The sequence below is a fragment of the Triticum aestivum genome, chromosome 2A (assembly GCF_018294505.1).
Source record: "Triticum aestivum cultivar Chinese Spring chromosome 2A, IWGSC CS RefSeq v2.1, whole genome shotgun sequence".
NCBI classification, from domain to species: domain Eukaryota; kingdom Viridiplantae; phylum Streptophyta; class Magnoliopsida; order Poales; family Poaceae; genus Triticum; species Triticum aestivum.
This window is the reverse complement of record NC_057797.1, coordinates 400330936-400358884: the sequence shown is the minus strand read 5'-3', so window position 1 is coordinate 400358884 and position 27949 is coordinate 400330936. Positions and strand designations below refer to the sequence as shown.

At 43.6% G+C, this 27949-nt stretch overlaps 1 protein-coding gene across 30 annotated transcripts; it reads left to right on the top strand.

The window, feature by feature from the left end:
* The first annotated feature begins 34 nt into the window (after positions 1 to 34).
* LOC123188803 (uncharacterized) lies at positions 35 to 8804 on the top strand. 30 transcript variants are annotated; one of them, XM_044601076.1, is made up of 17 exons: positions 35 to 283; positions 370 to 588; positions 934 to 1150; positions 1454 to 1515; positions 1791 to 2161; positions 2239 to 2514; positions 2874 to 3180; positions 3253 to 4225; positions 4314 to 4418; positions 4509 to 4656; positions 4741 to 5276; positions 5879 to 6047; positions 6191 to 6266; positions 6588 to 6853; positions 7214 to 7463; positions 7545 to 7669; positions 8536 to 8804. In XM_044601076.1, exons 3-8 carry the CDS (start codon positions 943 to 945, stop codon positions 3337 to 3339), a joined length of 1311 nt encoding a protein of 436 aa, XP_044457011.1. In that variant the 5' UTR covers positions 35 to 283; positions 370 to 588; positions 934 to 942; the 3' UTR covers positions 3340 to 4225; positions 4314 to 4418; positions 4509 to 4656; positions 4741 to 5276; positions 5879 to 6047; positions 6191 to 6266; positions 6588 to 6853; positions 7214 to 7463; positions 7545 to 7669; positions 8536 to 8804. The 30 variants fall into 30 exon arrangements, with proteins under 30 accessions (XP_044457011.1, XP_044456998.1, XP_044456997.1 ...); XM_044601063.1 differs by lacking the exon at positions 4741 to 5276 and having other exon boundaries at positions 3253 to 3945; positions 4040 to 4225; positions 4314 to 4683; XM_044601062.1 differs by lacking the exon at positions 4741 to 5276 and having other exon boundaries at positions 3253 to 3957; positions 4040 to 4225; positions 4314 to 4683.
* The last annotated feature ends 19145 nt before the right edge of the window (positions 8805 to 27949 follow it).

Genomic DNA, 27949 nt, shown 5'->3' with positions numbered 1-27949 from the left:
CCTTGAAGTTGATGTTCTGTGCAATTCACTCAAATAAAAAATTCCGCTCGCAGGACACGCGCCCGCAACCCTTGCTGCCTCTTCACCTTTTCTCTTCATTCATCCACCCCACTATCTCCCTCCTCACCCTCCGCGTCGGCCTCGCTGAGCTCGCCACCAGGTCCGCCTTCACTCTGCCGCGTCGATCCCCCGAGAAACTCCCGTAGCACCGTTGCCTGTCAGCCAAGGAGCAGCCGACACCCGATTCGCGTCCAGGAGCAGGGTGATCTCCTTCCTTCTACCGGTGAGCTCCACCTCGGCCTTTCCGTTCCCAAGACGCGCCCCTTTGCTCCCTTCTGACCTGTGGTCGCGTCGGTCGCATGCGTGCAGGAAATTTACGGGGCTAGGTCGCCGTCCTCGCCTCCTTCCCCAACCGAGCGGACGGCCGCGACGAGCCCCTCGACGACCGCTTCCTCCTCTCGAGCAGGATCCGGAGCCGCGGGCTCCTTCTTCCTCCTCGACGTCAAGTCGCCGTTGCCGCTGGCCGAAGCTCCGTGCCGGCCTCCCTCGCCCTCCTTCGCCTCTGCTGACCTCGGATTTGAGCCCAGGGTGAGCTCCGTCCTCCGTCGTATTTTTCCCTTTCTAGGTGCCCCTGTTTAGCCCGCTCGATCCTCTGCCGTGGTCACCGCCGGCCATGGCCGCGCTGTTGTCTCTCCGCCGACCCGTTGATCCCTGGACCGCTGGCCTCCTGCTTGCTGCTGCTGGCCATAGGCTGCGTATAGTTCGCGAGTATTAACAGTTAGTATGATTTATCAGGAAACTAGCAGGAAATGCTTAAACTGTCGAAACTTTTACATCAGCTTTAATTTGTTTATTGCTTCTGGAGAAGTGAATCGAATATTCATTGAATAGATTTATCAGTCTTATTAAATTGTGTTATTATCATCCTGCCAGAGAAAAAAAATGACAGGGGTAAAGCAGAAACCACACCCTAGGAGAAAATCAAGAAAGGTTCAACAGCCAAAGAATTCACCCAAGGAAAAGCTAATGAAAGAGCCCGCTGGTCAAGACACTGATGAACGGAGTGATCTTCAAGTGGGAAGTGTTGTAGATCCTGTTCTACCCAGTGCTAAATTTGAACCTGAACCTCCTACTGTTCCATTGTTAACTGGTATGTCAGTTTTACGTAGATGTTGGATTTTATACTGAAAATCATACAATAGGGCAAGTATCAACTTTGTGTCTACAAGTTTAAGTTAGGTTTGATAATGTGTTACTGTGTTTTTTACTGTCTATTCATGAATACTCAGTCATTCATAGAGATTTTTTTTGTCAAACTTAAAATAGTTTGAGCGAGTACAAGGCTATAAACCCATTTCTTTTGGGACAGAGATGATACATATTATAAGTTTTCAAATAATGTCTTTAAATACATATAATGGCTGCTATTGATATTGCCCATGATATTATGCAGGAGACAGTGCATGGCTGTATGCGGCTCGTGGTCTTGACCTTTCTTCTGGCACTCTGCCTGAGGTAGGCATGGCTATCTTCTCTACAGCTTTCAATTTTGGCAGACATGAATGTTTATGTTTTATAGTTTTCCATCTATTGATGGCAGCAGTAGCAATGTGGATAAGTAAAATATTGTGGGTTTTCCAGTATGGGTAGGTTTTATGTTCTTATCTTTTATTACGAGAGACTCATTCTTACCTCTAGAAATAGTATTGAGATGCTAACTGGAAGTGCTTTTGAGCATTATTTAACAACAATTCTGCATTCTTTATTTACCAATTACTGTGTTTATACAGAATTTGTGCACCGGAGGCGTTGTAACTTCATATATTATTGAGCAAGTTCCCAAAGAACAATCACCAGACACTTTATGTCAAGGGTCTTTTAAGTTTCAACATGATAATGGTGGAACTGATTCTATTAGGTGCTCATTCAAATTTGCGAAGTCTGTAATTCACGCAATGGAATTATACTCTGCAGCAATTCGTGTCTCAAGTCCAGGTCTTGGAAAGATATATTTCACTACATATTGTGTTCCTTTGGCTTGCTATATCGTGGTGTATGAACCGTTGTTACATTATGATGATCTTCATCATAACAAAAAAGCAGAAGATTCAATCTGTAATTCCAATAAAATTATAAAAAAGAGGTGGCTAGCTAACATAAGGTGAGAAACTGAGAATTCATAATTGGTTTGTCATTTAAGCATGAACTATTTAAATAAACCAGAAACAATGTGTGCAGGAATATTTATGAGGGCCTCGATTTACTTCACTCATTGCGCATAAGTCATCCTTTGACAAATAAGGTGTTTAGTTACATGTGGTGCAAGACAGAGGACGGATCTATTGGATCTGTAAAGTTAATAGGTGCAAATGGAAGCATGCAAACAATGACCAAACACAATAATACAGTGAGTAGAGAGCGAGATGAACGTGCGGATGTTTTACATTTCCTTGAGAAACTTCGTATTGCGGAGTGCCCTGATTATCCGTCATTCAGATGGCTTGTTGAAAACAGGTATGAAACCTTCTACAGTTGTACACTAGTTGCATTTAAGCTTGATGCACAGTACTTTAAGATTATTATGAAAGAAGGAAAGCGGCAGTTAGAAATTATTTGGTCCATGAAGTTATTGCAGTAAGCGCCTACAATTTATGTAGACCAAATTTGGAATACATGTTCTGTGCATCTTCAGCGATGAAGAATAAAGCATGCTATCTAGTATCACAATGTCTAGTTTCGACCAAGGTGAAATAGTGGTGTATGTTATGTAATGCCTTAGTTAAGTATCTCTCACAAATAGATTCCATGACTTCAGTATAGTTGTACTTAAATTGCATTTAATTTTGTTATTTTGTCCCATCTTCAATGAACAGTGTTTCTGCTAAAGCGATTCTGGGGCATCCACTGCTTACTAAATCAGACGAGGCCATAGTTGATGTATATTACTGGTTACACGAGTCCGTGTTAAGCCTAGATGGAAATCAACGCAGTATGTTGCAGAATGATCTGAATGCCAAATTCCCTACTTTAGCAAATACTTGGAGAAACACAGTGAAGTCAAGTACTGCTTTTGTGGGAGTGAAAGTTGCTAAGTACTATGATGATCTCTTGGATCTACTGCGCTTTGTCAGGAATTATATTGAACACAAGCGTGACGAAGCGTTATACATTTATTCACGTGTAAGTTTTTTTATTTTATTTTATGAATGCTCATGGCATTGCACATTTTCTTATTTCAACTTTATTTTTCAGGTGAACCATAAGAACATTGTCGTCGAATTATCAAAGGCATTCCCGACATTCTTGGCCTGGGTTTACACCTATATTAAACTTTTTTGAAAAAGAACTTGTTACTGAAGAAACATTTCCTCTCTGTGAAGCTGGTGGGGTTATGTAATGAGGGCTTCAATGGCTGGTGGCTCAGCTCATTCAAGCGTTTAGTGTTCAGTTTAATTGGGGGTTTGCTTGGAAGTTTAAAGAACATTCAGTTGGCAGCTTCTTGGTTCAAACTGTCCCTAATTTGGTCTACATGGAACTAAGAGTGTGGTAAGAACTACAAAGTGGATTGACTCTGCAGTAGAAAAAATGAAGCTCTATTCAGTCTGAGCGAGGTCTTTTCGGGTTCCAATTTTGATGAGACATAGAGATGGCTCCTCGGAGACAGAATCCATGTTATGGACTGTACAACTGTGGATATACTAGTGTATTGGTCACATGGAATTATTAGAATCAAGGCCAGAGTCAGGGACCCTAAGGAAATCCCTAGAACTGCAATTGAGGAAATAGTGGAGGGTGGCCCTTTACTTGATGGCATGTTGATCAGCAACAGGGATAATGTCTCTAAAGGAGGGAATATGACACCAAAAAGACCAAAAGGTGGCGGCTCAGATAATGCATCTGTTTCTAATGGCACTTGTACTATGAATGTTGATGGAGTTATCTCTGGTCAGTTCAGCTGTAAGTGGAGATAATATCTGTTATAGAACAAGTGGTGATCCTAGAGCATGGCCGAAACTTTACAATCCCTATTCTTATGTAGGCAAGTTCACACACGGCAAGTTTTACTATTATCAATGGAAGAAGTTCTGATATGTCCACCACTGAGGCCAGACCAGTAGGCCATATGGGTTGCTTCTTGATTCTAACCACGAAGAATTTTATTTTGTTAGGAAGGGTTCATTTTCTCTCTTCCGGTGTTTGGAAGATCTGGAGCAACTTATTTATGGTATGTTTCTGTCCTAGTATTTGAGAACTAATACTGAAATTTCCATTTATCATCTATGAGATGATACTAACTACTTTTAACATATCAGGTTCTTCAGATGAATGGGGGAAATCTCGGTGGTGTTGGAATGAACTTACTGGACGACATACCTGACTCTGGAACCCTCATTGAAGTCCTTAGGTGCATGTGCCATGTAAACCATCTACTGGGGTGATCTTCTGCTGCAATATATTACGAGTCCCTCACCAGTTCTGTTATATCATCTGATTAAATTGTTACTCAGATATTAAAGAAACTGGCTAACGTGTTTGCTCACCCCATTCACAAACATGGAGGCAAGTGCCTGTCGTGCCCAAGTTTAGGCAAGAGTGGCTGCACATGTGGGGTCTGTTGAAGTATATGTGGAACCTACAGTTACTCCCTCCGTCCAGGTGTGTAAGTCATCTTACGAAAATCAGGTATTCCCAAAAGTCTTAGGCACAACACATTAAATTCCATCCTTGTTTTTATCCCAGCCTTGTACTGCTGCCCACGAGAAATATGCATGATAGGAAGAGGAGGTGCCCGCAGAAGAATGACCCGTGCATGCATCGCAGCTGGGCGTTGATTAGGCAAGAAGTTGATGACAGTCTTGCATGCGTTCACGTAGGTGGCCTGAGAGAGCTCAAACAGCATCCTAATAAGTAGCAAATCAATGCTGATTTTGCTTCCGCTTAAAACAGCGCTGTGATTGGAAGTTTTTCTAGTTGTGGTGCTGCTCCTCGTCCAATCTTAAGCCACCTAGGTCGCGCTGCTCCTTCTAATGTGACTTATTCACCTAGACGGAGGGAGTACTATCTTTCCATAAATTGCAATCAAGATCTACTCCCTGGTTGGCTGTATTTGATGTGATTGAGAGCTTCATGAAGTGTTTGAACACGAAGATCACCATACAAGAATGAATTGAAGAAAGTTTGTGATTTAAATTCCGTGTTATTTGTTCAGGCTACATAGAACGATGTTTGAGTGCTTTTGATCTATTCTCAGTTATTTGGTTGGTGTCGGTGGGCAGGTACACCATGTATTTTCGAATATTGAAATGCTTGCCTGATGTACATCAATTACTTAAACTCAGCCACCTCTAATTAATAATCATGTGATTGCCATATGATTGCTGTTATTTTAAGCGCAAATGCATACTAATCTGACTTTGGCTATTAATATGTACTCCCTCTGTAAAGAAATATAAGAGCGTTTAGATCACATATCAGGATGTTGGACAGTTATTTGTGATCTTTGCATCAACTAGAAAGACATATAGTTAGTTTTGGTCGTGTGGTCAAGCATATATCATTTTGTTCACTTCACATCCCAACTTTCGCTATGTGCTCAATAGAATATTTGCTAGTTTCGTGCTCATTTCAGCATAACTTTATTGTAGATGTCATTCCTTTTCTCTTCTTGAATCTGTCTGTCTTTTTTCAAGAACATCCACCTGACCACCTGAGTGCATAGCTTTCTTTAGAAAAGTTGAATTTTTTGGTCTTCATGTTATTGTAAGTCCATACATGCAATTCTTTCTTTCTTTCTTTGATATGAATAATTTCCAAATCAGCCTCAGCTTGTATTCTCGCTTCCACCTTGATACTTACATTTCGATCTCTGTTGATTTAGGGCTCAAATTTCAGTATGGGCCCACCAAGTACTAGTTGAGATTTCAGAAGGAAGGCTTCATGCAGGTTTGTGGCGTTCAGTTGAGCTCAGCAACATCTCGCTGCGCGAGAATCATGGTCGCCATTTGGTGGATCTTATGAGTATGCTGGACATAGCTGTTGCATCTCTGGTGAGCCCGATGTCCCACCATGCTTTGCGTTTTCTCTTTTTTATTTCTCTATGATTAGCCCTTGATTCCTCAAGGATTTGTGGGTGTAATACCCTGCTCCAGTTTCAGGCCAGTTGCGCTGAATCTTAAGTTTCTTATTGTAGGGAGTCAAAGACCGTTATGTAGAGTACAATGCTGTCAGGTGCCACCTTCTACTAGAAATGTAGCTCATCTTCAGAAGTAGGTACTCCAGAATGCACTGGATGCTAAATATAGTTGAATATCAATCACTGTCGTGTTTGATTTTTGTTGATGTCATGGCAAAAATAAAAGTGAAGTGTTGCATCTATATGTCTGTCTTATCATTTTATGTCATGTTGAATGCTATGGATGAACGAACCTTTCTGAATCGTAGGACAAAAACAAACAGTGTTTCTTTTCTATGATGTAGTCCTCTCAAGCAGTATTTATTTTCTGAATCTTCTCATAAGTGTTAGGCATAACATGTTAACCCACTGATAATATGGACTACTAACATTTGCTTTTACATATATGTTTCAGGACAAATATTCTTGTGTTGATAGGTCAACTTCTTATCTGCACGTGCAAACTCTTAGGAATTTCCCAATTGAAAAACTTTATGGAGAGGTGGTCCTGTTGTGACTTGATTCTGTTCTTCTTTTGGATCCTCTAGGATTATTTAGTTGCTCACTGAAAAGGACACTGTCAACTATCAAATACCTGTACAAAGCAGGAGGGAAAGTTCTTCTAGTTACCAGTCCCCCAGTCTGTTAATCCAGTGTTCAAGTCAATCAAATCTTTTGCAGGTTATTTGAAATTCGTATTCTAATACGCTTATGCCAAACTTTATACTGATAAGTTGTTAGATATGGTTGCACTCTAGGACCCAAAAACAGTTGTTCAGTTTGCAACAGAATGATTCTAACGTCAGTAAGCCAGGGCATCTGACAAAGATTACATGTTTGAACCCAAGCCTGTAAATATTTTTTTATTTGTAAACCAAAAGTATCTGTACTATTGGAGAAACCAAGTAATAATGCTATTAGCACCCATGCACTAAGTGTCTGGACAACTGCATTTCTCCCTTGTATCTTTTCTCATACTGTTTATGACACTACAGTGGCTTAATTTGGTCATGTATTCTGAATCACATATTTTAAATGCAGCTAACTTATCCAGAACAGCTTCTTTTGTTCGTTCTTGATAACTGAAAATAATCTGTCATAAATGCTGATAGTCAGACTATATGTCAGCGCTTCTTCAAGTAAAGGTCATCCCGGTGGATGGTGTCCCTTGTTTAACATCATGTAAGAAGGAAGAATGGGTGCAGAATGATATTATCTTGTTTGAAAATCTTTTGAACTTCAGGGGAGAAAAATGCAAACTGCAATAATTTTTCTCAGAAGCTAGCGTCAGGTGCAGCAATCTTTGTCAATGATTCTTTCTCATTGTCTTGCAGCAATCTTTGTCAATGATTCTTTCTCATTGTCTCATAAGATTCACGCATCAACGGTTGGCATCACTCGTTTCTGCTATGCATCTCTTGCTGGTTTCCATTTTGAGGAGGAGCTTATGCAATCGCTAAAGATCAATGACACCACAAGGCGCCATACATAGCAATAGTAATCACCGATCCTTATTTTAATTTCAGTTCATGGTTTATACATACCTATGGAAACTATTTACAAGGTTAAGACCTGAAAAATGGACTCGTTCAATTCCTATTTACTAGCATTAGCTCTAGCAATTAACGTGTTCAGTCTCGATTTTTCCTTTGTTTTAATTGTCAAGTAAATGTGCGGTTTAGTTATGAATATATGTTGATTCTACAAAGCGACATGCATTTTGATGTGTTTGAGGAAAAAAATGTTGAATCTACTTGCTCTTATCATCCACATTGAATAGCAAAGCTAATCATTCTTTGATGCCATGACTTGTTAAACACACACACCACCACACCAACCATTTCTGTGTTTATACTATTCTTTATAATGATCAGACTGTGAAGTTGGAACTATTTTGGCCAGCATCCGTATGTATAAACATGCGGCTTAGCTTGTCTATCCAACAGCGGATGATTAGAGCTGCACTTCTGATCTTGTTTTTGCCATAATGGAACAAAAAGCTTCGTGCTATGTCAAAATTTGGATGGTACAAGCTAATAGTTGCTTTCCCTATTTCTCGAGTTTTACAGAAGGACTATTTGCTCTATGTATTGTCCTGTTATGTTCATGGTAGATAATAGGTAAGTTTAGAGGGTTTTCTAACGTGGTCACTTCAGTTTGTGGTCAAGAATATTGCACTCATGATGTTTAATAATTAATTGCAATTGATAATTGTGCAGAAATAATCCTTGTTCCTAGCAATTGTATTTCCGCTAGCTATCTGCAAGCAGGATTAGTACTTTCTACTAGGAACTATTTAATGAGGATCTTAATTTTTGCTTAGCCATATCGATTTCTTTTTGATATTGTTCTGGTTATTGCAGATTGGAGGCAGTAACTTCTTGAGAAAGGCACCTGCACCGCATCTGTTAGCCTTCAACGCGATGGGTTGTTTCTTGTTGGAAAGTTATCATTTCAAATAATGAATGGCCTTGGAATTCCAGTGTCCTCCTGTTTGCTAGAAAAAAATGCAACCAAGGAAGTGTTACAACTTATTAAAATAGCCCATAATAGGAACATTCCTATTTATTATCCAACAGACCTGTGGTGTTTGAACAGCAACAATAATGAACAACTCGAAATATTTGACTCAGCTGAACTATTGTCTGGTGAGTATGACTGGGCTTTATTTATTTATCTATGTATTTTTGTTCATGTGGTTCCTATTACTCGTGTCATATTTACTGGCAATGGCAGCACTAATCATTCTTTAGAATCAACATCCTGTTTGGAATACGACTCTTAATTCTTTCTTTGAGCAACTTACTGTTAGAGTATAAGTTCTACCAAATACTCCTTGTTGCTCAGCTGCTGATAGTAATTAGCAAGCCATTAATTCTTTCTTCAACAAGGAGGAGTACTACACTAATGCATGAGATTATAAACAGTCAAAGTAGCTGAACATGAGTGGCAAGGCTACTTACCCCTCCTTGTTGCCAAAGCTCAGGCTTGCTGCATGGCTGCTACCCACAGGACCCCACCTACAATTTTCTAGTTAAAAAGCAATTCAGCTGCTGAAATTATCCTGCATTTAAACCTGTAAAGTTTTTTTTTCGAGAAAATGCAAGGGACCTTTGCGTTTCATTTCATTGAAAAGAGAGAGTGAAAGTACAATCCTCCTAGGAGGTGGTTTCACAGTCATCAGGCGGACACTAGTGCACATCCCATGAGGCGGGCAACACAACTCTAAGCCCAGCGGCGCCAACAGTAGCCCAGGTCCGGCTTCGGCTTTGATCCTACGCACTAAGGTGTGAATGGACGGTGTATATATATTCGGTGAGATGTAGTTTCATGGTATATATATATTCGGTGTGGTAGATCTCAATATTTTTTAATATAAATTTGGTCAAGCCTTACAAAGTTTGACTTTTACAAATCTAATATGTGGAGTAAAAAAGACCGGAGGGAGTAGGCTAAGTTGGTCCTTGAGTTGCTTGAGTTGTGTTGTGTTTACAGTAGTCGTGTCTTAATAAAACACTTCTATCCTAGGCCTCTTATATAAGTGGAGGGTAGACAAGCGATGTAATCTATATGCAACATAATAGCACGGGCCACAGACACATGAGGGAGTTGGTGGTATGTGCCGGCGGCTGGGTATGGTATTGTAGCGGTGCCATGGGGAGGAGCGCCAATAGTCTGGCCCTAAGAATGTAGTCATACCGGTGAACCTCGTTAATCAATCTTAATGTCGTGCTTTTGTGATGGCTTGGTTCTTGATAGATCAAGTGTGATTAATTCTAACTAGTGGTATCATGAGCTAGGTTATTTGGAGGTTAAAGGTCGATTTCAGAGGAGCAAAAGATAGCAATAGTATTCCGCCGAAGCAATTGGGCGAGTTCGTCGCTGATGTTGCAGATCAGTGGATGTTGGTCCTTGAAATCTTTGTGGAGCAGTCGAGAGGCAGTAGCACATGAAAAGTAAAATTCAGTGGTTCTGTGATGTACTAACAGATCTTGAGTCGCTCATTATTGTTTGAAGATTAGTGCAACACTGTGCAGTATTGGCTCCTTGCAGCCCATGGCCGGAGGTCCATCCCGCCAGGGGAAGGCCGAGGCAGCAAGGCACATGGTCTGCTGGAAGCCTAGAGCATATACTTTGTATAGTAGAAACTCAAATCGACAAAGTTAGGGTTGAAAGTTTAGCTACTTCAATTGGGCATAATAATGGTTATGCTGTAAGCAGCGTTGGTAGAAGTGGAGGCGTCAGATTGTTTTAGAATAATACAATAAATATTGATATTTCTGGGTATTCGGATTATCATGTGGATTGTGAGGTGAGGGACCTGGGTTTTGACCCGTGGAGGCTAACATTGGTGTATGGTGAGGCTCAAACGCACTTGAGACATCACACTTGGGAAACAATGAAAAACATAGCAAGTTTGAGCTCTCTCCCCTGGCTTTGCATAGGAGATTTCAATGAAGTTCTACGTCCAGAGGAACATGAGGGGGTTGGTGAGAGGAGTAATGCTCAGATCCAAGGCTCTAGAGACATGGTTGATACTTGCATGCTTATGGACATTGGATACAAGGGAAGATTCTGGGCTTTTGAGAAGAAGGTGACGGGGGGCTCTTATACCAGAGTAAGATTAGATCGGGCTCTCGGAATGGTGCTCTCTATTCCCACTTGCATGTGCTAACCACCTAACTACAGTAACCACGGATCATGGCCCGATCCAGTTGGAGCTCAATTCGGCTGTGCAACGGTGCCAGGTGCGAGAAAAGATTTTTCGCTATGAGGTTGCATGGGAGACTCATGAGGACCTGAAAGGCACAATTGCTGCTTCTTGGGTGCCATCGTTGGAAGGGGAAAGAGTGGATGATCTAAAGTTTAAGCTAGCTGACTTGTCAAGTAACCTGAGAAGATGGTACAGAAGGACTTTCGGGTCAGTAAGCCGTGAGATAAAGGAGTTAAAACAGAAACTTGAAGAGTTACATAATGCACAGGGTCGCCCTGGCCCTAGTCACGAAGAGAATAAGGTGAATGAGAAGTTGGTCGAACTATACCACAAAGAGGAATTGATGTGGAGACAGCGATCAAGGATAGAATGGCTGACGGCGGGAGACAGAACACAATTTTTTTTCATATGAGAGTGAGCATGAGGAGAAAAAAGAACATGATAAAAGCGCTGATGAATTCATTAGGGGTCCAGGTGGATGACCCGGAGGAACTAAAGGAGATGATCACAAATTTTTACAGGAATCTGTACACCACCGAGGGGGTGACAGACATGGAGGCGGTCCTCTGCCATGTTCCAAGGAAGGTTACCCCGGAGATGAATGATACTCTCTGTGCAGATTATTCGGAAGAGGAAGTCAAATCCGCTCTTTTTCAGATGTTTCCCACAAAGTCTCCGGGTCCGGATGGTTTTCCAGCCCATTTTTATCAACGTCACTGGGATGTGTGTGGGGCAGAAGTTACAAAGGCTATTCTCCAGATAGTAAGAGGTGAGGAAGATGCAGAGTGTATTAATGACACCTTTTTGGTCCTTATTTCAAAGGTAATGAGCCCAACCTTGCTTACTCAGTTCAGACCTATAAGTTTGTGCAACATATTGTATAAAATTGCTTCGAAGGTGATTGCAAACAGGTTGAAGCAAATTTTGCCAGACATCATCTCAGAGGAACAGTCTGCCTTTGTTCCTGGCAGACTCATAACTGATAATATAATCACGACATATGAATGTTTGCATTTTATGAAGGGAAGTAAGTCCAAGAAAAACAACCATTGTGCACTCAAGCTGGATATGATGAAAGCCTATGATAGGCTTGAATGGGATTATCTTCAAGCAATGATGGAGAAGAGACTCAGTTTTGCCCAGCAGTGGATAAATGTGGTAATGAACATGATCAAGTCAGTATCTTTTTCGGTTCTCTTTAACAGAGAAAAGTTGGAGGAGTTTAAACCTAGCAGAGGTATTCGGTAGGGAGATCCTATTTCCCCTTATCTCTTTTTGATAGCAGCGGAGGGCCTTTCGTGCTACTGAAATCAGTTCCTCAGTCGTCAGCATTTCCAGGAGTCCAGGTGGCCCCGACAGCTCCGGTTGTCAACCACTTGCTCTTCGCTAATGATAGCCTATTGCTGTTCAAGGCGAGTACAGAAGGGGCAGTTGTGGTATCAAACTTGTTGGACACATACTGCAATGCATCGGGGCAACGAGTGAATAATGAGAAGTCATCAATTTTCTTTAGTAAAGGATGTCCACGGGTGATAAGGGATGGGATTAAAAACACTTTGCAAGTCCATGACGAGCAGCTAAGTGATCGGTATCTAGGGATGCCAACGGATGTCGGGCATGCAAAAAATGGTACTTTTAAGTACCTAAAGGACAGGGTGTGGGAGAAGATCAAGGGATGGTTGGAGAAATTACTGTCATATGCAGGAAAGGAGGTCTTAATCAAGGCAGTGGCAAGGTTATACCCGTATATTCTATGTCGTGTTTCAGGCTTCCTAGGGGCATTTGTGGAAGTATTGCATCCTGATCAGGCAGTTTTGGTGGGGAAGTAAGAGAGGAAAGAGAAAACCATGCTGGATATCATGGGATATATGCACTAAACCAAAGTATTTGAGAGGCCTTGGCTTTCGAGATATTGATCTCTTTAACCTCTCATTACCGGCTAGACAAGCATGGCGCGTAATACAAACTCCTTCTACTTTAAGCGCTAGGATATTGCAAGCTAAGTATTTCCCTGCTACGCCTTTTCTTGAAGCCGATCTAGGAGGCCGGCCTTCGCAGATCTGTAGGTCTATTCTAGAGGGTAGAGGAGCCCTAGAACATGGCTTGATTCGGAGAATTGGTACGGGAGAGGATACTAGAATCTGGGACTAGAACTGGCTCCCCCGCTCGGGCCTCATTAGACCAATGGCATGTCTGGTGGCGGATAGACCAGCACGCGTTGCCGAACTAATTGACCCAAGCTCGGCTAAGTGGATGTAGGCAAGGTACGTGCGATCTTTTTGCCGGTGGATGCTAATGTGATACTAAAAATCCCGCTGTGTATCAGAAGGGTTGACGATTTTTGGGCATGGGGAGAAGATGAAAGGGGTGTTTTTTTAGTAAGGTCAGTATATAAATTTTTGTTGAAAATGAAACTGCAAGGGGAAGCATTACTGCAGCTGCTCGAAGGACACTCAAACGAGGCAAAAGAGGAATCAGCTTGGACTTCCCTGTGGCACATTAAGGTCCCGTCGAAAATCAAGGTATTTCTATGGAGGCTATGTCATGAATCAATCCCAACAGCGGGGGTGTTGCACCACTGGAATATGTCAACTATGAGTGTGTGCGCTTTTTGTTCTGCGGAAGATGGCTGGAAGCATGCACTCATAGACTGTGTGATGGCTAGGAGTGTTTGGTCACTTTGTTCAGAGGAGACCGTGGAGACAATGCTTGGCAATCTTTCCCTAGATGCGAAAAACTGGATTTTCACAATGCATGACTCGCTGCCACAGGCGGAATTTACACGGATGGTGGTGACCCTTTGGGCAGTTTGGGGAGCAAGAAGGAGAGCTATACACGAAGAGATTTTTGATAGTCCTTTTAATACTAACTCTTTTATAACCTCTTATTTAAGGGAATTGGAGATGTTAGATAAAGGAGTCAGAAGAGGACCAAAGCGAGCTAGCATTAGACAGTCCACGTGGTTATCCCCGGCTGAGGGTCATGCAAAGATGAATGTGGACGTGGCAGTGTCCTGCAAGGGGAGTGTGGCGCAGCAGGAGTGGTGTGCCGGGACCATAATGGAAGATTCTTGGGTGCTTCTACTCTAAAACTTGAGTTCATCACAGATGCGAGTACACTTGAGGCGATAGCAGTACGGGAAGACCAAGCTCTGGCTGAGGATTTATATGAAAATTCAATTCAAATTGCAACGGACTGTAAGAGGGTGGTAGAAGATGTCCAGAAGAACTCGGCAGCTGGATATGGAGCTATAGTGCATGAGATAATACTTCGTGCAAACTCTTTTATTTCATGTAAAGTAGTTCATGAGTTTAGGAGCTCGAATTTCGAGGCTCACAATCTCGCTAGAGGGTTTGGCCGTCATGTATGGCTGGGCCAGCCAGGAGACCTTGATTTTCTTCCTGTAAACATTATGGACGATGAATAAAGCATGCGAGGTTGTCTAAAAAAATACAGATTCTAAAGAAGCCATGCACTTACATGAGATTTTTAAGCAGCAAAGCATCACGTGCAGTTGCCCTTTCCTCTCGTTAGGGTTACCTATCCTCTCGGCGACGATCTTTGCCGCGCGTAGAGAACCCCTTCCCCTACCTCTGCTCGTTGAGTCCCCTCCGTCTTTCAACGAGGGTGACGATCTAGTCTCGTTCCCCGCCCGGTTTGGGTGAATGAACTAGAGGCAGCTGGTTGGTTAGGGTTAGGTCATAGCCCGGTAGATCTCTTCTTCTGGCAAGGGAACAAGCAAAATGGCAGCCAAAGCTTCAGGGTCGGGCGATCCGAACGATCTGGAGGCGATGCTGAAGGAATTGAGTCTCTCTGAAGAGGACCTGGATGATGTGGTGGAGGATCAGCAATCCTTGCTGCCGGAAGCGACTCGCTGGATGACGATGGCTAGGGTGAACACTGAGAAGCAGGCAGGCACAACATCATCACCAACTCAGGACCATTTTGATTTGCAGGATTTTGAAAACGCAGGAATATGACACGGCAATATTACAAGTTTCAAACTGATATTACAAATGTTAGGAGTAATGTTGCACCTACGAAGAGGGAATTACTAGGAAGTTTACGTAAGAACTTTCGTTACTTTAGGTGGATGCAACATTATCGTACAAACTAAAATCCACCGCCCTGACAAGTCACTAATGGGCAAATAGTTTTTCGAGTCTCTGGCCACTTGATGTTTCAAAAAAAAAATTCAACTTCTGCGGAGACTTTGTCATTTAGGCTTAGACGCTTGCGGTGATCAACACGTCATTCATTGTTGCGCCAGAGAATGCCAAACCTCATTACCTTGAGCACACTTGCCTCCAGAACAAAGAACCTAGCCAATTTAATCTCAGATGTGTTGCCTCGGTAGTCGATCAAATCAATTTCTATAAGATGGAGATCAAGACATTCGATGAGATTGTTATAGTGCAACACATTTTTTCACTTTCGGGTCTTTTTTTATTTGCAAAAGAAGAGAACATATTAGAGCAGCTGACTATATAGGATTGCAGTGTCATCAAGAGGTACCAATATCATTCGCTCATACGGTAGGGTTGGCTGGCTAGTGACATTTTTTCACTCTCTCTCTCTCTTTCCTCTCATTTACCTAGGAGCACGTGAAGAGCTTGGGCATTTGTTGCCTTCCACTATGTGCCCGGTGCCATATTTCTCAAAAGTATGCCACATAATACACATTAATGTCGAATCAAAAGATTTTGGCACCGCTCTAGCGATGTGAGAGAGTTGGCACCGTTGTGCACACAGACCCACATGTATACACAAATCAATCAAACCAACTACACTAGCCTCTCACTCTCCCAAACAAGTGTTTTTTTATTGCCTCAGTCCTCTCCCTCTCCCACGCAAGTGTTTTTCATTGCGTGAGTTAATTTGGCACCGGAGCAAAGTAGGTGATCCAGATTGGGGTACCAGGTGAGCAATGGAGGGGCATCGATGTCAAATGCATCACAAGTGAATTTGGCACGTGTTTTGGCCTACATAGTGGAGGGCCGTTATAGCCCACTTTTGTACTACCTCATATTTAGTGTAAAATTTTGACCATAGATTTACCTAAGAAAGTGCCAATGCATGTCACAAAACATTATACCATTTGAAATTATGTTAAAATACAAATCCAACAATATAATTTTTAGTGACATGCATTAATATTTTGTTAGTTAAATCTATGGTCAAATTTTGATACTACAAAATAGGAAGAGTAAACCAGGATGGAGGTAGTACTTGCTCTTAGGGTAACCATAGAGTTACTAGTCTAAGTTACTTGCCACTATGACTAGCCTAGGCTACTATAGTAGTACAAAAAAACGATGCAGGTGATCATGTGAGAAAAAATACTAAAAACATTTCTTTCGGTGCAGTGCGTAGATGCAATTTTGAACACTACACTTGTCATCATAATTTGCAAAAATTACAAAAAAAATTGGGTTACGTTGTGATTACCATTTACTAATAGGAAAGAAGTTTCACCTCGATGAGTAGCTTCTCCGTGCACGGAGAGCATGTAAGGAATCCAACAACTTGATCCAGATTGGGGTCGATAGATTTTATTGCCAAGATCTTCACTGTGCGCATAGACTGGGTCAAGCTTATGTGAATCATTTTCTGGATGACAGTCGTAAATACATCAAGAAAAAATTTTAAAAATGTGAATTTCAAGAAGACGGAGAAGAAGATGAGTGCTGTACCTGAACAATTACGAATTCAATAAAGAGCTCAGAGAATTTGACAGACAAGTACACCAATGCTGTCAATTTTGGCGTGTCAATGACCCTGATTTTTGTTGGACTTTCTATATCAGATACAAGCAATCTCTCAAGGAAAGGCGCATTCTCAATGACCATAACATGGAACAACTGGAGTGATCTCTTCCCAATTGATGTCTTATTGCGGGGCCAGCAAGACACATAAATCCATTCGGAGATTCGTCGAGGCGATGTGGAGGCTAATGAAGCCGTGGATCCGCTCAAGACGAAGGTACTCGAGCGTAGTACAACTATAGAGCATGTTCTCCATAGCCTTCTTCTAGATGCCAACGTCGAAGATGTCGAGCTGCTTGAGTTGAGGGAGAAGAAGGACGGGCACGACATTAATCTGGGGAAGATAGCAGGAGCTGAAACTGGCGCGGCGCAGTGTTGGCGTGAGGGGGAGCGCGGACGGCGGCAGAGAGCGACATCGTCCAACTTCAAAGCTAAGCTCCTCGATCTGATCTAGGGCGGGGGATAAGAACCACTCGTCGAACTTGGCTTGGATCTTGCAGTTGGTACTGAACATACGGATGTCAAGGCGTCTGGCTGGCCCAGCGTGTGATGAAAGGATCTTGGAGACTGCGGCCATGCATTTGCAATCCCCGTCGTAGAGGCAGCTGCCGACGATGAGGTTGAGGGGGACGTGGCGCCAGAGGGGGCGCCACCGCCGGGAGAGCAGGGTGGTCCGCATGACAGATTTGGTGGGGAGGAGGCCGATGATGACGAGCAGCATGCCGTCGGGGAGGCTGCTGATGAAGTCCAGGCTCGTCGGATGCGGTTTTGGCTCGAGCCACCTCCGCTTGTTGGCTGCCTCGTCATCCATCTCAGCCGGCGGCGCCGCTGGAACACGTGTGCTGGTGTGTGTTGTGTGCTAGGTGTGTGCGAGTGCGTCCTTCTGTGCATGCCGCCACGTACAACCCTTTCCCCATATACGAATAAAGGAGACTTCTTTCTGTATAATTGTGCTTATGCAGCTATAAACCTATTTTATGTTTCTGTCATTTTCCCAAATGTTGTGAAGTGTGTGCGAGTGCGTCCTTCAGGCAGAAGAAGTGTGCCATCAATTTACTAGCGTGCGGGGTGCTACCCCGAGTGGTTTCAACTTTGTTTACTTCACCGCGTGTCAGATGGGCCTCTAGTTTACTTATTTTCACCCACTGCCACATGGGCTAGCACATGAAGATAGAGAACACGAGCTGACAAGGCAGCATGTGGACTGGTTGACCGGTCATAGTGACTGTATAATCTGTCGGTATAGAGAGTTCAAGTGAGAGGGGAGGCCCGTGATATGTCCATTTTGCATCATGCTTTTATATCAATATTTATTTCATTATGGGCTGTTATTACACATTATATCTCAATACTTATGGTTATTTTCTCTTATTTTACAAGGTTTACCATGAAGAGGGGGAATGCCGGCAGCTGGAATTCTGGCTGGAAAAGGAGCAAATGTTGGAAACCTATTCTGCACAACTCCAAAAGTCCTGAAACTCCACGAAACATCTTTTTGGATTTAATAAGAATTTTTGAGCGAAAGAAATACACCAGGGGGCCCACACCCTGTCCAGGAGAGAGGATGGCGCCCCCCCTATAGGGCACGCCCCCTATCTCCTGGGCCCCCTGGTGGGCCTCCGATGTCCATCTTCTGCTATATCAGAGCTTTTACCCTGGAAAAAAATTGTGGGCAAGCTTACGGGATGAAACTCCGCCGCCACGAGGCGGAACCTTGGCAGAACCAATCTAGGGCTCCGGCGGAGCTGTTCTGCCGGCGGACCAGAAGAGCAAAGAGTTTCTCCTCAACCTACTGAACCTTATGAAAATATTTACTTTGAGATTCCTTCGGGTATGATAGAAAAACTGCTAGCTAATCCATTTGCAGGAGATGGAACATTGCATCCCGATTTACACCTTATGTTTGTGGATGAAATTTGTGGATTATTTAAGCTTGCATGTATTCCCGATGATGTTGTCAAAGGGAAGGTCTTCCCTTTATCTTTGAAGGGAGATGCATTGACATGGTATAGGCTATGTGATGATACGAGATCTTGGAATTATAAGCGATTGAAGTTGGAATTTCACCAGAAGTTCTATCCTATGCATCTTGTTCATCATGATCGTAATTACATATATAATTTCTGTCTTCGCGAAGGAGAAATCATCGCTCAAGCTTGGGGGAGGCTTAAGTCAATGTTATATTCATGCCCCAATCATGAGCTCTCTCGGGAAATGATTATTCAGAATTTTTATGCTCGTCTTTCTCTTGATAATCGCAACCTGCTCGATACTTTCTGTGCTGGTTCTTATATGCTAAAGACTATTGATTTCAAATGGGACTTATTGGAAAGAATTAAACGTAACTCTGAATTGGGTTCCGACGATGGTAAGGAGTCAGGTATGACACCTAAGTTTGATTGTGTTAAATCTTTTATGGATACCGATGCTTTCCGTAGATTTAGCTCTAAGTATGAACTTGACTCTGAGATAGTAGCTTCTTTCTGTGAATATTTTCCTACTCACGTTGATCTCCCTAAAGAGAAGTGGTTTAAATATAATCCTCCTGTTGAAGTGAAAGTAGTTGCACCTATTACAGTCGAAGAAAAGACTATTACCTATAGTGATCCTATTGTTCCTACTGCTTATGTTGAAAAACCTCCTTTTCCTGTTAGGATAAAGGATCATGCTAAAGCTTCATCTGTTGTTCGTACGAGTAATACTAGGACTTATACACCTCCTGAGCAAATTAATGTTGAACCTAGTATTGCTATGGTTAAAGATCTCTTGGAGGAGGATTTAGATGGGCATGTTATTTCTTTCTGTGGTGAGACTGCCAATGTTGCTAGACCTGATACTAAGACACGTAGGCATGTCTGTTATTTCTGTTAAAATAGGAGATCATTGTTATCATGGCTTATGTGATATGTGTGCTAGTGCTAGTGCAATACCTTATACTTTATATCAAGAAATTATGCATGACATTGCACCCATTGAATTAGAAGAAATTAATGTTACTATCAAGCTTGCTAATAGGGATACCATTAAACCCTTTGGGATTGTTAGAGATGTTGAAGTTTTGTGCGGGAAGGTTAAATACCCTGCTGATTTTCTTGTTCTTGGTTTCCCACAAGATGATTTTTGTCCCATTATTTTTGGTAGACTCTTCTTGAATACGGCTAGTGCTAAGATTAATTGTGAAAAGAATACTGTCACCATTGGCATAGATGGTATGTCTCATGAGTTTAATTTTGCTAAGTTTAGTAGACAACCTCGTGATAGGGAACCACCTATCAAGGATGAAATTATTGGTCTTGCTTCCATTGCTGTTCCTTCAACTGATCCGTTAGAACAATATTTGCTAGACCATGAAAACGATATGTTTATGAAGGAAAGGGAGAAAATAGATGAAGTGTTCCTTAAACAGGAACCTGTGCTGAAACATAACCTTCCCATTGAAATTCTTGGGGATCCCCCTCCACCCAAGGGTGATCCCGTGTTTGAAAACAAACCATTACCTGATAATCTTAAGTATGCTTATCTTGATGAAAAAAAATATATCCTGTTATTATTGTTGGGGAACGTGGCATAAAATAAAATTTTTCCTACGTTCACCAAGATCAATCTATGAGTTCATCCAGCAACGAGAGAGGGAAGTGCATCTACATACCCTTGTAGATCGCGAGCGGAAGCGTTCAAGAGTACGGGGTTGAGGGAGTCGTACACGTCGTGATCCAAATCACCGGAGATCCTAGCGCCGAACGGACGGCACCTCCGCGTTCAACACACGTATGGTCAGCATGACGTCTCCTCCTTCTTGATCCAGCAAGAGGGAAGGAGAGGTTGATGAAGATCCAGCAGCACGACGGCGTGGTGGTGAATGCAGCAGGGATCCGGCAGGGCTTCGCCAAGCGTCTGCGGGAGGGAGAGGTGTAGCAAGGGGAAGGGAGGCGCCAGGGGCAAGGGTGCGGCTGCCCTCCCCCCTCTTTATATAGGGTCCCCAGGGGGGGGGGCGCCGGCCCTAGGAGATGGATCTCCTGGGGGGGGGGGGGGCGGCGGCCAAGGGGGGGGGGAACTTGCCCCCCAAGGCAAGTGGAGGCGCCCCCTCCCCTAGGGTTCCCAACCCTAGGCGCAGGGGGGCCCAAGGGGGGGGGGTGCACCAGCCCACCAGGGGCTGGTTCCCTCCCCACTTCAGCCAACGGGGCCCTCCGGGATAGGTGGCCCCACCCGGTGGACCACCGGGACCCTTCCGGTGGTCCGGGTACAGTACCGGTGACCCCCGAAACTCTCTCGATGGCCGAAACAGCACTTCCTATATATAATTCTTCACCTCCGGACCATTTCGGAACTCCTCGTGACGTCCGGGATCTCATCCGGGACTCCGAACAACTTTCGATTTGCTGCATACTAATATCTCTACAACCCTAGCGTCACCGAACCTTAAGTGTGTAGACCCTACGGGTTCGAGAGATATGCAGACATGACCGAGACGCCTCTCCGGTCAATAACCAACAGCGGGATCTGGATACCCATGTTGGCTCCCACATACTCCTTGATGATCTCATCGGATGAACCACGATGTCGAGGATTCAATTAAGCCCGTATACAATTCCCTTTGTCAATCGGTATGTTACTTGCCCGAGACTCGATCGTCGGTATCCCAATACCTCGTTTAGTCTCGTTACCGGCAAGTCACTTTACTCGTACCGTAATGCATGATCCCGTGACCAGACACTTGGTCACATTGAGCTCATTATGATGATGCATTACCGAGTGGGCCCAGAGATACCTCTCCGTCATACGGAGTGACAAATCCCAGTCTCGATTCGTGCCAACCCAACAGACACTTTCGGAGATACCCGTAGTGTACCTTTATAGACACCCAGTTACGTTGTGACAATTGGCACACCCAAAGCACTCCTACGGTATCCGGGAGTTGCACAATCTCATGGTCTAAGGAAATGATACTCGACAATTGGAAAAGCTCTAGCTAAACGAACTACACGATCTTTGAGCTATGCTTAGAATTGGGTCTTGTCCATCACATCATTCTCCTAATGATGTGATCCCGTTATCAATGACATCCAATGTCCATAGTCAGGAAACCATGACTATCTGTTGATCAACGAGCTAGTCAACTAGAGGCTCACTAGGGACTTGTTGTGGTCTATGTATTCACACGTGTATTACGATTTCCGGATAACACAGTTATAGCATGAATAATAGACAATTATCATGAACAAAGAAATATAATAATAACCATTTTATTATTGCCTCTAGGGCATATTTCCAACAGTCTCCCACTTGCACTAGAGTCAATATTCTAGTTACATTGTGATGAATCGAACACCCATTGCATACTGGTGTTGATCATGTTTTGCCCTAGGGAGAGGTTTAGTCAACGGATCTGCTACATTCAGGTCCGTATGTACTTTACAAATATCTATGTCTCCATCTTGAACATTTTCACGGATGGAGTTGAAGCGACGCTTGATGTGCCTGGTCTTCTTGTGAAACCTGGGCTCCTTGGCAAGTGCAATAGCTCCAGTGTTGTCATAGAAGAGTGTGACCGGCCCCGACGCATTGGGTATGACTCCTAGGTCGGTGATGAACTCCTTCACCCAGATTGCTTCATGCGCTTCCTCCGAGGCTGCCATGTACTCCGCTTCACATGTAGATCCCGCCACGACGCTTTGCTTGCAACTGCACCAGCTTACTGCCCCACCATTCAAAATATACACGTATCCGGTTTGTGACTTAGAGTCATCCAGATCTGTGTTGAAGCTAGCGTCGACGTAACCCTTTACGACGAGCTCTTCGTCACCTCCATATACGAGAAACATGTCCTTAGTCCTTTTCAGGTACTTAAGGATGTTCTTGACCGCTGTCCAGTGTTCCTTGCCGGGATTACTTTGGTACCTTCCTACCAAACTTACGGCAAGGTTTATACAGGTCTGGTATAGGTCATGGCATACATGATAGACCCTATGGCTGAGGCATAGGGGATGACACTCATCTCTTCTTTATCTTCTACCGTGGTCGGGCATTGAGCCGAGCTCAATTTCACACCTTGCAATACAGGCAAGAACCCTTTCTTGGACTGATCCATATTGAACTTCTTCAATATCTTATCAAGGTATGTGCTTTGTGAAAGACCTATGAAGCGTCTCGATCTATCTCTATAGATTTTGATGCCAAATATGTAAGCAGCTTCTCCAAGGTCCTTCATTGAAAAACACTTATTCAAGTAGGCCTTTATGCTGTCCAAAAGTTCTATATCATTTCCCATCAAAAGTATGTCATCCACATTATATATGAGAAATGCTATAGAGCTCCCACTCACTTTCTTGTAAACGCATGCTTCTCCATAAGTCTGCATAAACCCAAACGCTTTAATCATCTCATTAAAACAAAAGTTCCAACTCCGAGATGCTTGCACCAGCCCATAGATGGAGCGCTGGAGCTTGCATACCTTGTTAGCATTCTTAGGGTCGACAAAACCTTCCGGCTGCATCATATACAGTTCTTCCTTAAGGTGACCGTTAAGGAATGCCGTTTTGACGTCCATTTGCCATATCTCATAATCATAGTATGCGGCAATTGCTAACATGATACGGACGAACTTCAGCTTCGCTACGGGAGAGAATGTCTCATCGTAGTCAATCCCTTGAACTTGTCGATAACCCTTCCAGTGACCACTTCCCTTGCAATAAAAGCACTCAGTCTCAGGCTTGGGTCCATTGTTTGACTTCTTCCTGGCAACTGGCTTACCAGGCGCGACAACTTCCTTGCCGTCCTTCTTAAAGTTCTTCTTACCCTTGCCCTTCTTGCACTTAATGGTTTTATTCACCATCAACACTTGATGTTCCTTTTTGATCTCCACCTCCGCTGATTTCAACATTGAATATACCTCAGGAATGGTCTTTTCCATCCCCTGCATATTGAAGTTCATCACAAAGCTCTTGTAGCTCGGTGGAAGCGACTGAAGGATTCTGTCAATGACCGCGTCATCCGGGAGATTAACTCCCAGCTGAGTCAAGCGGTTGTGCAACCCAGACATCTTGAGTATGTGCTCACTGACAGAACTATTTTCCTCCATCTTACAGCTGAAGAATTTGTCGGAGACTTCATATCTCTCGACCCGGGCATGAGCTTGGAAAACCATTTTCAGCTCCTCGAACATCTCATATGCTCCGTGTTGCTCAAAACGCTTTTGAAGCCCCGGTTCTAAGCTGTAAAGCATACCGCACTGAATGAGGGAGTAATCATCAGCACGAGACTGCCAAGCGTTCATAACGTCTTGGTTCTCTGGGATTGGTGCTTCACCTAGCGGCGCTTCTAGGACATAATCTTTCTTGGCTGCTATGAGGATGATCCTCAGGTTCCGGACCTAGTCCGTATAGTTGCTGCCATCATCTTTCAGCTTGGTTTTCTCTAGGAACGCGTTGAAGTTCAGGTGGACATGAGCGTTGGCCATTTGATCTACAAGACATATTGTAAAGATTTTAGACTAAGTTCATGATAATTAAGTTCATCTTAATCAAATTATTTAATGAACTCCCACTTAGACAGACATCCCTTTAGTCATGTAAGTGAAACATGATCCGAGTCAACTAGGCCGTGTCCGATCATCACGTGAGACGGACTAGTTAACATCGGTGAACATCTTCATGTTGATCGTATCTTCTATACGACTCATGCTCGACATTTCGGTCTTCCGTGTTCCGAGGCCATGTCTGTACATGCTAGGCTCGTCAAGTCAACCTAAGTGTATTGCGTGTGTAAATCTGGCTTACACCCATTGTATTCGAACGTTAGGATCTATCACACCCAATCATCATGTGGTGCTTCGAAACAACGAACCTTCGCAATGGTGCACAGTTAGGGGGAACACTTTTCTTGAAATTATTATGAGGGATCATCTTACTTACTACCGTCGTTCTAAGTAAACAAGATGAAAAACATGATAAACATCACATGCAATCATAATAGTGACATGATATGGCCAATATCATATAGCTCCTTTGATCTCCATCTTCGGGGCTCCATGATCATCTTCGTCACCGGCATGACACCATGATCTCCATCATCGTGTCTCCATGAAGTTGCTCGCCAACTATTACTTCTACTACTATGGCTAACGCGTTTAGCAATAAAGTAAAGTAATTTACATGGCGTTTCTCAATGACACGCAGGTCATACAAAAATAAAGACAACTCCTATGGCTCCTACCGGTTGTCATACTCATCGACATGCAAGTCGTGATTCCTACTACAAGAACATGATCTCATACATCACATATATATCATTCATCATTCATCATAACTTTGGCCATATCACATCACAAAACACTTGCTGCAAAAACAAGTTAGACGTCCTCTAATTGTTGTTGCAAGTTTTTACGTGGGTTCTATAGGTGATCTATCAAGAACGTTTTCTTACCTACGTTAAAGCCACAACGCGATTTGCCAACTTCTATTTACCCTTCATAAGGACCCTTTTCATCGAACCCGCTCCAACTAAAGTGGGAGAGACATACACCCGCTAGCCACCTTATGCAACTAGTGCATGTCAGTCGGTGGAACCTGTCTCACGTAAGCGTACGTGTAAGGTCGGTCCGGGCCGCTTCATCCCACAATACCACTGAAGCAAAATAAGACTAGTAGTGGCAAGAAAGTTGACAACATCTACGCCCACAACAAATTGTGTTCTACTCGTGCAAAGAGAACAATGCATAGACCTAGCTCTGATACCACTATTGGGGAACGTGGCATAAAATAAAATTCCTACGTTCACCAAGATCAACTATGAGTTCATCCAGCAACGAGAGAGGGGAGGGCATCTACATACCCTTGTAGATCGCGAGTGGAAGCGTTCAAGAGAACGGGGTTGAGGGAGTCGTACACGTCGTGATCCAAATCATCGGAGATCCTAGCGCCGAATGGACGACACCTCCGCGTTCAGCACATGTACGGTCAGCGTGACGTCTCCTCCTTCTTGATCCAGCAAGGGGGAAGGAGAGGTTGATGAAGATCCAGCAGCACGACGGCGTGGTGGTGGATGCAGCAGGGATCCGGCAGGGCTTCGCCAAGCGTCTGCGGGAGGGAGAGGTGTAGCAAGGGGGAAGGGAGGCGCCAGGGGCAAGGGTGCGGCTGCCCTCCCCCCTCTTTATATAGGGTCCCCAGAGGGGCGCTAGCCCTAGGAGATGGGATCTCCTGGGGGGGGGGCCAAGGGGGGGGGGAACTTGCCCCCCAAGGCAAGTGGAGGCGCCCCTCCCCTAGGGTTCCCAACCCTAGGCGCAGGGGGGCCCAAGGGGGGGGGGGGCGCACCAGCCCACAAGGGGCTGGTTCCCTCCCCACTTCAGCCCACGGGGCCCTCCGGGATAGGTGGCCCCACCCAGTGAACCCCCGGGACCCTTCCGGTGGTCCCGGTACAATACCGGTGACCCCCGAAACTCTCCCGATGGCCGAAACAACACTTCCTATATATAATTCTTCACCTCCGGACCATTCCGGAACTCCTCGTGACGTTCGGGATCTCATCCGGGACTCCAAACAACTTTCGGTTTGCTACATACTAATATCTCTACAACCCTAGCGTCACCGAACCTTAAGTGTGTAGACCCTACGGGTTCGGGAGATATGCAGACATGACTGAGACGCCTCTCCGGTCAATAACCAACAGCGGGATCTGGATACCCATGTTGGCTCCCACATACTCCTCGATGATCTCATCGGATGAACCACGATGTCAAGGATTCAATTAACCCCGTATACAATTCCCTTTGTCAATTGGTACGTTACTTGCCCGAGACTCGATCGTCGGTATCCCAATACCTCGTTTAGTCTCGTTACCGGCAAGTCACTTTACTCGTACCGTAATGCATGATCCCGTGACCAGACACTTGGTCACATTGAGCTCATTATGATGATGCATTACCAAGTGGGCCCAGAGATACCTCTCCGTCGTACGGAGTGACAAATCCCAGTCTTGATTCGTGCCAACCCAACAGACACTTTCGGAGATACCCGTAGTGTACCTTTATAGTCACCCAGTTACGTTGTGACGATTGGCACACCCAAAGCACTCCTACGGTATCCGGGAGTTGCACAATCTCATGGTCTCAGGAAATTATACTCGACAATTGGAAAAGCTCTAGCTAAACGAACTACACGATCTTTGAGCTATGCTTAGAATTGGGTCTTGTCCATCACATCATTCTCCTAATGATGTGATCCCGTTATCAATGACATCCAATGCCCATAGTTAGGAAACCATGACTATCTGTTGATCAACGAGCTAGTCAGCTAGAGGCTCACTAGGGACTTGTTGTGGTCTATGTATTCACACGTGTATTACGATTTCCGGATAACACAGTTATAGCATGAATAATAGACAATTATCATGAACAAAGAAATATAATAATAACCATTTTATTATTGCCTCTAGGGCATATTTCCAACAGTTATTAGTGCTAACCTTTCAGAGAAAGAAGAAGAAAGATTATTGAAAACTCTGAAGAAGCACCGAGCAGCTATTGGATATACTCTGGATGATCTTAAGGGCGTTAGTCCCACATTATGCCAACACAAAATTACATTGGAGGACGATGCCAAACCAGTTAGAGATCCTCAAAGACGATTAAATCCCAAGATGAAGGAAGTGGTAAGAAAGGAGATACTAAAGCTCCTTGAGGCAGGTATTATTTATCCCGTTGCTGATAGTGAATGGGTAAGCCCTGTCCATTGTGTTCCTAAAAAGGGAGGTATTACCGTTGTTCCTAATGATAAAGATGAATTGATCCCGCAAAGAACTATTACAGGTTATAGGATGGTAATTGATTTCCGTAAGTTAAATAAAGCTACTAAGAAAGATCATTACCCCTTAGCTTTTATTGATCAAATGCTAGAAAGACTATCCAAACACACACATTTCTGCTTTCTAGATGGTTATTCTGGTTTCTCTCAGATACCTGTGTCGGTGAAGGATCAATCTAAAACTACTTTTACTTGCCCTTTTGGTACTTTTGCTTATAGACGTATGCCTTTTGGTTTATGTAATGCACCTTCTACCTTTCAAAGATGCATGATATTCTCTGATTTTTGTGAAAAGATTTGTGAGGTATTCATGGATGATTTTTCCGTTTATGGATCCTCTTTTGATGATTGTTTGAGCAACCTTGATCGAGTTTTGCAGAGATGCGAAGACACTAGTCTCGTCCTGAATTGGGAAAAGTGTCACTTTATGGTTAATGAAGGCATTATCTTGGGGCACAAGATCTCTGAGAGAGTTATTGAAGTTTATAAAGCCAAAGTTGAT

What these genes read in the sequence shown, in the direction of transcription:
- LOC123188803 (XM_044601063.1), top strand. Translation starts at nt 943, where the DNA reads ATGACAGGGGTAAAGCAGAAACCACACCCTAGGAGAAAATCAAGAAAG. An exon ending in AGATGGCTTGTTGAAAACAG is followed by an intron (nt 2,515 to 2,873) that starts GTATGAAACCTT and finishes TTCAATGAACAG; the next exon opens with TGTTTCTGCTAAAGCGATTC. An exon ending in CGTTATACATTTATTCACGT is followed by an intron (nt 3,181 to 3,252) that starts GTAAGTTTTTTT and finishes TTTATTTTTCAG; the next exon opens with GTGAACCATAAGAACATTGT.